The sequence below is a fragment of the Poecilia formosa genome, unplaced genomic scaffold, assembly GCF_000485575.1.
Source record: "Poecilia formosa unplaced genomic scaffold, Poecilia_formosa-5.1.2 Scaffold809, whole genome shotgun sequence".
NCBI lineage: Eukaryota > Metazoa > Chordata > Actinopteri > Cyprinodontiformes > Poeciliidae > Poecilia > Poecilia formosa.
The window spans coordinates 9222-19089 of NW_006800748.1; the positions used below are offsets into that span (position 1 = coordinate 9222).

The following is a 9868-nucleotide window of genomic DNA, read 5'->3' on the forward strand; positions in this document are numbered from 1 at the left end:
TGCCTGTTAGTCTGTGGTTGGGTGAATTGACTTGTATGTTTCCAGTAGCGAGTCACTTTGTGTTTAATGAGAGACGATGGGCCGTGCTTGGCTCCAGCTGATGGTGAACCCAACCTGCAGACGTACATGTTCATTCTTTTCCCTGCCCTTAACAATGTGCAGCTCCTAACAGCCAATCACAGTCTGAGCTGTTCCTGCAGAAGCAGGTGTCTGTGATTAAACTGTGACCTGCTCTCCATTCAGACAGGGACATTGGCATTTTTCTACAGGCTGTAAAGTTTGCTATTAGAACTTCAAATCCTCCAGAACCAGAACCAGAATCAGACCGGAAGAGCAGCAGCTCAGTTCAGACTGAGCTGGAAGCTTTTAGCTGGATTCTGAGGAATGGGAGACATTTGTCATTTAATGATTAAAGAGGGATTTGTGCTTTGGAAAGCTTTGGGAACTTGTTCTTTTGTTCCAGTTCCTCAATAAAGACCCAGTCCTGATGCAGGCCTGCAGATTGTTCATAAGGGATTTTATGGGAGTTCAGGGTTTCTCGTTTGCCTCTAATAATTGCTCTGTTGTTTTCATTTCACTCTTCTTGGACTGACATGACAACACTTTGTTAGACATTAATATCCTTTTCGTCCTACAATGAAACGTAACTAAACTCTGATGTTGGTTGGGACAATATTCAGAACACATCTTCACAAGTAGCAGGAATCAAACTGACCATTTGGGTTTAATAAGTAACATTTGCAGAGTTTTACAGACGTATTTTACAGATTTGTTCCATCAAGATTTATTATATTTGACAAAAGGGAATCTTTGGTCTCTATTTCTAATATCTGTCTTTTTCTGTCACCATCAGTATTTTGTAGAACAGAAACCTCGTAGGAGTATTCATCTTGCACACGTGGTTTATGAAATAGAACAAGCCCAACCTAAGACGCCTGAAGAACGAGAGTGGGAGAAACTACAGCGAGCTCTGTACGGCAGGAAGAAACGTGAGCCATGTCAGAGATGGAGGAATCTTGGTGTGCTGACTATATGTGGGTAAGTGAGAAGTGATGTAAGAAAAGTGGCTTTAAATCTGACCAGACTACCATGAAGAGAGCGAGGCAGTGATCCCTCTGTTAGTGCAGAGGAGCTTTGGAGCAGAAGGATGCCGAGCTCTCTCCACATCTGCTCAGCATGCCTGCCAGCAGTCACACTTTATGAAGAGATGATTGGATGCTTTATGAATATCAGTGGTAATATTCCTGATGGCTCAGTGATCAGAGTTAATAAAGACTTCATAGTGTGGGAACCCTGTCTGCCCAATTACAGACACCAAACCAAGAGAAGTTGTGAAAAAAACCCAGCGATCACATCTGGTCTCTGACTGATAAATAGATCTAGAAAGAACTGAGCTGTTGCAGCTGGAGCTTTTGATAAGTGGACACACTGGAGGAGAAACTGGCTCAAGTTGAAAGGATCTCAGTGGCTAAAAAGTACCAGCCTTGTCTCAAATTGTTAAATAATGATGATGATAAAAAATAGAAGCAGTTATAATGACTCTTATTTGAAATTATTGCAGTGCAACAGAGGAAGAGGAGCTCTTGATGAGCCCTGCAGAGAGGAAACGACTGGGATCCAAAAACAAAACCATGATGAAGAGTGGACTCACAGCAGCATCTTCAATTGGACTCACAGCTTCCCAGAGAAGGTAAGTGCTACAGATTATCATTTCCCCGTCTGGGTCTAGAAAGAAAAGTTTTTTGCTTCACAGGTGAAAATGTTCCCAGTTTACAGCATCACAGAAGAAAGAAGCTTGTGTTTTGTTGAATGAAAGCAGCAAAGGCGCTGGAACTTGCAACTCCGACAACTGTAGCAAATGTTTACGTGGCAGCTGCAGCAGAAGTGGTGATGGAAATAAATTCACAATACATAAACAAGAGATAGTCAGAAACACTGGAGGAAACGAAAGTTACTACTGTAACTACGGTTCTATGAATCCCGGATTACTGCCAGAGGTGGTGCTTCAAGCACTGAATGATCATTCTTGTGCATGCGCAGATTGAGCACTAATGACAACAAAGTCACCTGTGACCTGCCGGGGACCCACGTGACTCTATATAGTCACATGGCACCCGGCGTTCAATCCCTCAACTTTCTCGCGAGAAGCAAGGATTCCGAGGGATCAAGCACTCTGGCGGTCATCCGGGATTCATAGAACCGTAGTTACAGTAGTACATTTCATTCTATTTCATCCCTGACCGCCAGAGGCGGTGCTTCAAGCACTGGATGACGTATGCCAACAAAGTCACGAGGAATTGGCAATATTCAAGGGACAACTATTACGTCACTCACCCTAATATGATCTTGAGGTGTGCTGCTCCAGAATTCCTTGAAGGGGATGGGGCGTAGCCACATTCACCCTGTAAAACCGAGTAAAGGTACTAGGTGATGTCCAGGAGGCCGCATGGCATATAACGTCCAATGGCACCCCTGTCATGGCAGCAAACGAGGTCGACATGCCCCTTGTAGTGTGGCACTTCACTCCCGCCGGCAGTGCCCGGTCCTGCAAGGCAACCTTGGAGATCAAATCCACAACCCAGTGTGCAAGTCGCTGCTTAGAAAGTGCCTGACCTTTCCGTGGGCCAGTGTAACAAATAAAAAGGCTCTTCGTCCTTCGGAAGGATGCCGTAGCATTTATATATTCCTCAAGGGCACGAACAGGGCACAGTGGTTAGGAGGAGCATCCGGTGTCAAACCGGACAAGATGAAGCGGCTGGGTACTGCCTGCTGCCAGTGACACTTTAGGCATAAATGCCACATCCGGCCACAGCGTAACACCTGAGCCATCAGGATTCCACCAGCAGCAGGGCTCGGCTATCGAAAGAGCCTGCAATTCCCCCACACGCTTTACGGAAACCATCGCCAAAAGGAACGCTGTCTTCAGTGAGAGCCATTTGAGGTCCGTAGATGCCAGGGACTCAAATGGGAGGGACCGAAGAGCCTCAAGCACCAAAGAAAGGTCCCATGCTGATGCCACAGGGTGGTTGGATGGGTGGAAATGCCGAGCACCTCTCAAAAACAGTACAACGTCCTTGTCTCGACCCACCCAACAACCATTCAGCCCAACATGCCAACAGGAAATGGCAGCCACATACACTTTTAAGGTAGATGGAGACCGTCCCCGGTCCAGTAATGCCTGCAGGAAGGTCAGTACGTCAGAGACTGAACACTGCACCGGGTCCTGCCCTTTATCACGGCACCAGGTCACAAAGGCCGCCCACTTGTTAGCATAGACGGCTCGCGTGGATGGCGCCCATACATTAGCCATTGTATGCCCTACTGACCCAGTGTATCTTGAAAAAGTGGGCCCCGGCCTTGCAGGGGCCAAATCCAGAGCTTGAGCCAGTCCGGTTTGGGGTGCAAAATCTGACCCCCCCCCATCTGGGAAAGAAGATCCCTCCTGGAGGGGAGACGCATTGGCGAGCTGGAGCTGAGCTTGTACAGTAGAGGAAACCAAGTCCTCGCTACCCAGAAGGGGGCCACCAGCAGAATCCTGTGCCCCCCTGACGAACCCTCAGGAGAGTCTGAAAAAGTAGGCTGAATGGTGGAAAGGCATAAAGGAGGGTCTGGGGCCAGTTGTGTGCCAGCGCATCGTGGCCCAGAGGGCTGCTGTCATCCAAGGAGAACCAAAGGGGACAGTGGAAAGTGTCCCTTGAGGCAAAGAGGTCCACGTCTGCCCTGCCATAAACCTTCCAGATCCTCTAGACTACCTCTTGGTGAAGCTTCCACTCTCCTGGGAGCAGCTTCTGACGGGATAAAAAAATCTGCTGGCATGTTCTGTGGCCCCAGGATGTAGGCTGCTCTGAGGCTGGCCAAGTATGGAGCTGCCCAGGTCAGATGCCGTTGAGTCAAGCACAACAGTTTCCTTGACCTGGTCCCATGGAGGATGCATCCGTTAACACAACTTCCCGACGGCACGAGAGGGAACCGAGCAGGACCCCGTCATCATAAACAACCTCACCCTCCATTGGGACACAGACTGAAGACACTGAGGCCCTACCCGAAGTCTTCTGAGACGATGAGTGTTCTGTGTGGGGTCTAGATTCAAGCTGTTCAACCACATCTGGAGGGGCTGCAATGACAGCAGACCCAAGGGCACTACAGCGGATGCATCTGTAAGCATGCCCAGAAGTCGAAGATACGGCACCAGTGGTAGTGCCATACTGCGCCTGAATTCTAGGAGCACACTCAAATGTACTGTTGACCTGCTGGGGTGACGGGGTGACGGGCAAGCAGTCATTGAGATGGAATTCATGGGAATGCCCAGGTAGATGTGAGGGAGTCAGATTGCTTTTCTCCATCTTCAGCATCCCACATAATGGAGCACTAACCGAGTGTCTCGAACCGCCTGGTCCCATGTCGCGGCATAAATGAGCCAGTCGTTCAGATACGGGAGGATCTGTAAGCCTCGTGCCTGCAGAGGAGAGAGGGCCGCTGCGACTCATTGGGTGAACACCCTGGGAGACAGTGAAAGTCCGAACTGGAAGTGCCACGTGGGTCACGTGGGTCCCCGGCAGGTCAAAAGTGACTTTGTTGTCATTAGTGCTCGACCTGCGCATGCGCAAGAATGATCATTCAGTGCTTGAAGCACCGCCTCTGGCGGTCAGTAGGGATGAAATAGAACCAAAGCTCTTTCTGTTTTGTTCCGTTTTAATATAATAAACCATGGTTCTTAAAATAAAACAGGAGAATACAGAGCTGTTCTCACCTTCTACTTTTTCCTGATGAAATAAACTCCTGAAGTCTTTGTTCACCTTTCTAATATTGAACTGCCAGATGTAGAAGAATAGGTTCTTGGGTTCTTTCAGTACCAAAATCACCAACATCCGCTCCACTTCATATCCTTATCGACTCTCTCAACTGACTGACAACTTATAGTTGGAGACTGCTCCTCTGCCGGTGCATCCACCTGCCTCCCGGATCCCAGGAGGCAGGTGGGTGCCTGAATGACAGATGACAGTAGATCTGAACAGCAGACCCTCTATCTGACACAGCCTGTGTCAGGACTGCACCTCACCTTCTCGAAGTACTATCCATGTACAACACAGGAGCGTCTCTAAACTCCTCAAACAAAGTTAATATTGGTGGGAGACCGGGCATTTTTCTCAGTTTGTCCTCACTTGTGGATTGAGCTTCCGCACCACCCCAGGGTGCCATAGACCACAAAGTCTTTCTGAAAAGAACTGACAACATTCTTGTTTTTAAGATCTTATGATTGATATTTTAAATGAGTTTTTATTATATTTTACAATGGTTAATGCTTTTGTCATTTTCTAGCACTTTGAGATTTACATGTAACGTGTGTTATAAATCCAGTTTTATTATTATTATTACTAAGAATTGTAAAAATGGCAGAGCAGCTCCTAAGTGGCATCTCTCTTAGGAGATACCAGTCAGGTATTTCTACTGGTATCTACCTTTAGCTGTGAAGATGAAATATTGAACAGTTTAACTCTAAAAATAATAAACCTGATGTGAGTTGACCTTTTAAACATTTCATGTTGTTCTGATGTTGAAGACTTTGTGGTATTTTATTCATCAGATTTGGATGCTGACAGAAGGAACTGAATGTTGTCACATTTGTGGTTCCTTGCTACTAGTACTAGTGGAATCAACAGTTTGTTTTGAACCACCATCTCTGATTGCTTTCTTTGTTGGCCGTCATCCTCTGTCCTTTAAGTGAAGACTCCAGGGTTGGTCCACTCATCAGCTCCCACCACAGCAGGACACCACAGTCCTGGTCGCATTGGAGAAGTTTCATTGAGTGCCGCATCCTGAAAACCACTCAGATGAGCTTCCTCTCTCTGATAATCTTCTCCCTGGAAATGCTATCTGGCTGTTCATGGGAGCCACCTCTCATTTGAACCGGGAGCAGATTTCATTGGTCCACAGTGCCCAGTTTTCCTGATCTAACCAGCTCTGCAGTTTTAAAGAAACCTCTGCAGTTGAGGTTGCATAAATGGCTCAACAAGTCTTTGCTCTCTGTATGATGACAGCGCCAGTCATCCTGTGCCATTATTCTGATGTGTTTTCCCGCTGCTTAGATCTTGTGGAAGTTCTAGCTTGAAACTTAAATATGAATATAGTTAGTGGGTGCTCTAGTGTGGGATGGCCAGGATGTTTATCCATTTAAACTCCCAGAATTAATCATGATGTACCAGCCCATCCCTTTGTCTGAAATGGATCCTCTCGCCGACTCCTGCATATGTGGTTATCTACAGTCACAGATGTGCTGTTTGTATTCAGGAAAAGCATAGTAGCATCCTTCCCAGAGGAGCATTTCAGCGGGAGCTCCAGTGAAAGTGAGGAGGAAGAGGAGCAGACAGAGAGACGTCCTGACACCAGCACTGAACTGCAGTCTGAATACTGGCAGGTCCAGAAACTCGTGAAGTACCTCAAGGTATGAGAACATCACCCAGAACACTGTTGTTTCCTTCCACAGATAGAATTCATCCCAATGTAGTGATAGTTTTTCTAGCTCAGCCAAAGCAGGCCATAGCTGTCAGGAGGCAGTAAAATCAGAGGTTTTTTTCTGTCCATCTGTCTTCCAATCAAAGCTGTTCCCAACACCTGTATTCCTGTAAGACCATGCCAGCTGTTTAGATCCAGACTCGTGATCTGAGTCTGTCACTGAAGGGTGTCAGAGGAAATCAATGTCACCTGCTCCTATTTAAAGCTCTGCTTTGAATGGAGATGTTTCCTGAAGTGTTTGATTGGATTCTTGTTGTTCTGACACAGACCTGTTTGGTTTGCATATCAGAGCCAAGGTTCAGGAGGCAGTACTGACAGACAGCTGTATCCCTATTAGCCCAAACCACAGAGAAGTAAATCTGTGATGGATTTGACAGGACATATGGGGTATATTAATGTGGATGCAGCAGCGCTCTAGATTGACTGGGAATACCTGAGAATTCCTTCCTCCTTTTTTTGATCCCTTTTCTATGTTATCTAGACAAGATCACTCAGACAGATTATATTAGAAATAACTTTCACACTTCATTATTCAGCAGTAAAAATAACTTCATAGCTTAAAACTGAAGGGCTTGATGTTCAGGAAACAATTTTGTGGTGTCCTGTTGGAACTGATTATTTTCTGACTTCCAGAGCTTGTTGCTAAATGAGATCCTGCTCACTCCAGGAAAGAAATGTTTTGTGGAAAACTCTCCAGTCAAGAGGAATTATGTGAGGGAATTTTTAGCTGAAGAAAATAAAAAATAATTGGAAGGAAATTCCATGTCTTAAAGGAGGAATTCACTATTTCCAGCAAAGGAACAAACAGATGTAAATGATACGAAAGAGGCAACATTCAGATAAAATCAACACACTATGCAGTGTATTTTAAAGTTTAACATCAGGACCTGTGCTGATGGTTTTAGGGTTTTGTGTTTTCCTGCCGCAGAAAGATGCATTTAACTCTGCACAGCATGTCCCTGCTTTCTTTCTGTCTGGAAACCCCACAGTGCAGTTATTTATGACCTTTCACCTGCAGTTGTTTTGTAATGTTGTCACCATCAGTGGCTGCCAGTCAGCAAGAGCCAAGTTAAATATCTGTTTTTATTTTAGGAGCAGATCTTTTCCCTCTCACACCACAGACTGCTGATTGTTGTTTAGGAAGTGAAACACTTTCACACAGCGACACATGCATGATCTGTTTGATGTTTTAATGATGTTTATGTAGGAATATTTGCTCAGGGGTCTGAAGTGTTAGTTTTTCTACCTGGACGGCTACAGACCTGTTCCTCTATGAGGCTCATGTTGATTCTCACAACATCCAGAATCCAATCTGAAGTCAGTTTCTGACAAACATGAATTCATGTGTTTGTTTTACATGGTTCTCACTTCACTCTCCACTTTCTAATGCATTAGTGTTAAAGTATGAGTTTCGTTTCATCATCCCTGTTATAAACAGATTTATTTTAACAGGAAGGATGCAGCAGGTAGAACTAATGCTAGATTTTAAAACTTCAGTCTAATTATTGCAGAAAGAAACTGAGCTGATAAAACGAGATATTTTAGGAAGACAATGTTAAATTTGTTTAAATATCAACAGAGATTTTCATTAAACTAATGAATTTAACAGTAGCTGATTGCTACAAGCTATGTCCTCATTAAGGTTTCCTCCCTCTGCTGGCCAGAAGCAGAACTGCTGCATTGTTCTTCTCAGTTCTTCATGACTGATTGCTGTAATAAAACTGACCCATAAAGTAGTCGGTAGCAGCAGGTTTTATCACCAGAAGCTCATTTCTGTCTCATTATGTTGTCCAACATCTGATGGTTTGTTTTATTTTTTCTAATAATTATTTATTCTTTAAAGATGACATAATATTTCTTTTTGTGAACAAAGCATTTCTCAACTCAAAGACCTGATTAGATCTTTATTCTAGTCAGGTCTTTGACTAGAATAAAGATCTAGTCAAAAAACTAGATCTTTAACTAGATCTAGATCAAGATATAACCTTTTAGGGGTTAACCATAAAAGGTTAACTCCTTTTATGACACTGATGAATATGAAGTGATTCAGCTTTATTTTATTGGACATCAGTAATCATTCATTCTGTCCAGTTCTACCAGCATCCTTCCTATGGAGCATCCAGAGACTGGATTGTTCTTGTTACTGGGTGATCTTCACTCTGAACCTGCAGTTTGAACACTGATCTGTCCTCATCAGTTCAAATTCTGCCAGGTTTCCTCTCTGACATTAAGATCTACAAAGCTCTGTCAGCGGCCTGCATTCATCTGCACCAACCCAACGCTGCAGATCAGAACTCCACACTAAACACAGATGTTCACTCCTTCTAGCAACATGTCCAGGTCACGTGCAGAAAAGCGCTGCATAAAGGGTCACCAGTGCTTCACTGGCAGTGCTGCTCACCTCGTTCCTGCTCCACATCCTTAGTGCTGTGATTTATTGGCCTGGAGCTGCAGCAGGTCAAACTGTGTCTGCAGAATCCCAGCTGCAGCTCCAGAGGAACCCGATTACAAGAAGACCTTCATTCAGCCACGTGGAGGCTTCTGCTGTTAGCAGCTCAGGCAGAGAAACCTGCAGGGAGAGAAGCAGCAACATGTTGAAGGAATCTTCATGAGGCTCACATCCATCGATTACCCAACACGCTTGTGGGGTTGTGACTATCATGCACACACACCCACACCTAAGGAGAATTTAGAGAGATTAATCCAGCTGACAGTCATGTCTTTGTGGAACCGGACATGCTCAGGGAGAACATGCTAGCTCCATGCAGAAACCAGGACCTTCTTGCTGCAAGCCAACAAAGCTACCAACTGTACCACTGTGCAGCCTTTATACTGACATCTTCTGCTTTATTTAGGTGTATTTTAAGAGCTCTAGAGACTTTATCCTGGATAGTTTTACTCTCTCTGTGTGTCATCTCCTTCAGAACCATGGTACCAACTCATGCTAATGCTGTTTCCTTTGCCCGTGTGCATTTCCTCAAAGATCACTACAGAGTGACCTCCAAGAAGATTCTTTCATTTTGTGATATTCATTAAACCTTCAATAGATCTTCTATAGCCACCATGTTGTAATGCCATGGGGCTACAGAGGTTATTACTGTTGAAATGATTTAGATTTTCTTTCAATGTCAGCTCTGCAACATGTGGAAACAAGTTATAGCTCAGTAAACAAAGATTGTTAAATAATCACAGTTAACACTTGAGGGCAAAGAAAACATTGATGCAGTTTTTAAACACTTTACATTGATTTGAATAATTTCTTCTATGGTTGAATGTTTTCGTCTTGGAGCATCTGCTCTGGTCCTGCTGAAGGAAAGTCAGAAATCCTTCAGATGGTGTCGATGTTTTAAACAAT

At 44.7% G+C, this 9868-nt stretch overlaps 1 protein-coding gene across 3 annotated transcripts in view; it reads left to right on the forward strand.

Moving 5' to 3' along the window:
* odad2 (outer dynein arm docking complex subunit 2) overlaps positions 1 to 9868 on the forward strand; it is a 26497-nt gene that overhangs the window by 5396 nt on the left and 11233 nt on the right. For all 3 annotated transcript variants that reach the window (XM_016666831.1, XM_016666830.1, XM_007543376.2), the window contains exons 8-10: positions 854 to 1038; positions 1562 to 1690; positions 6289 to 6442. In XM_016666831.1, the coding sequence (XP_016522317.1) occupies positions 854 to 1038; positions 1562 to 1690; positions 6289 to 6442 (468 nt within the window). The remainder of the gene's footprint in view (positions 1 to 853; positions 1039 to 1561; positions 1691 to 6288; positions 6443 to 9868) is intronic.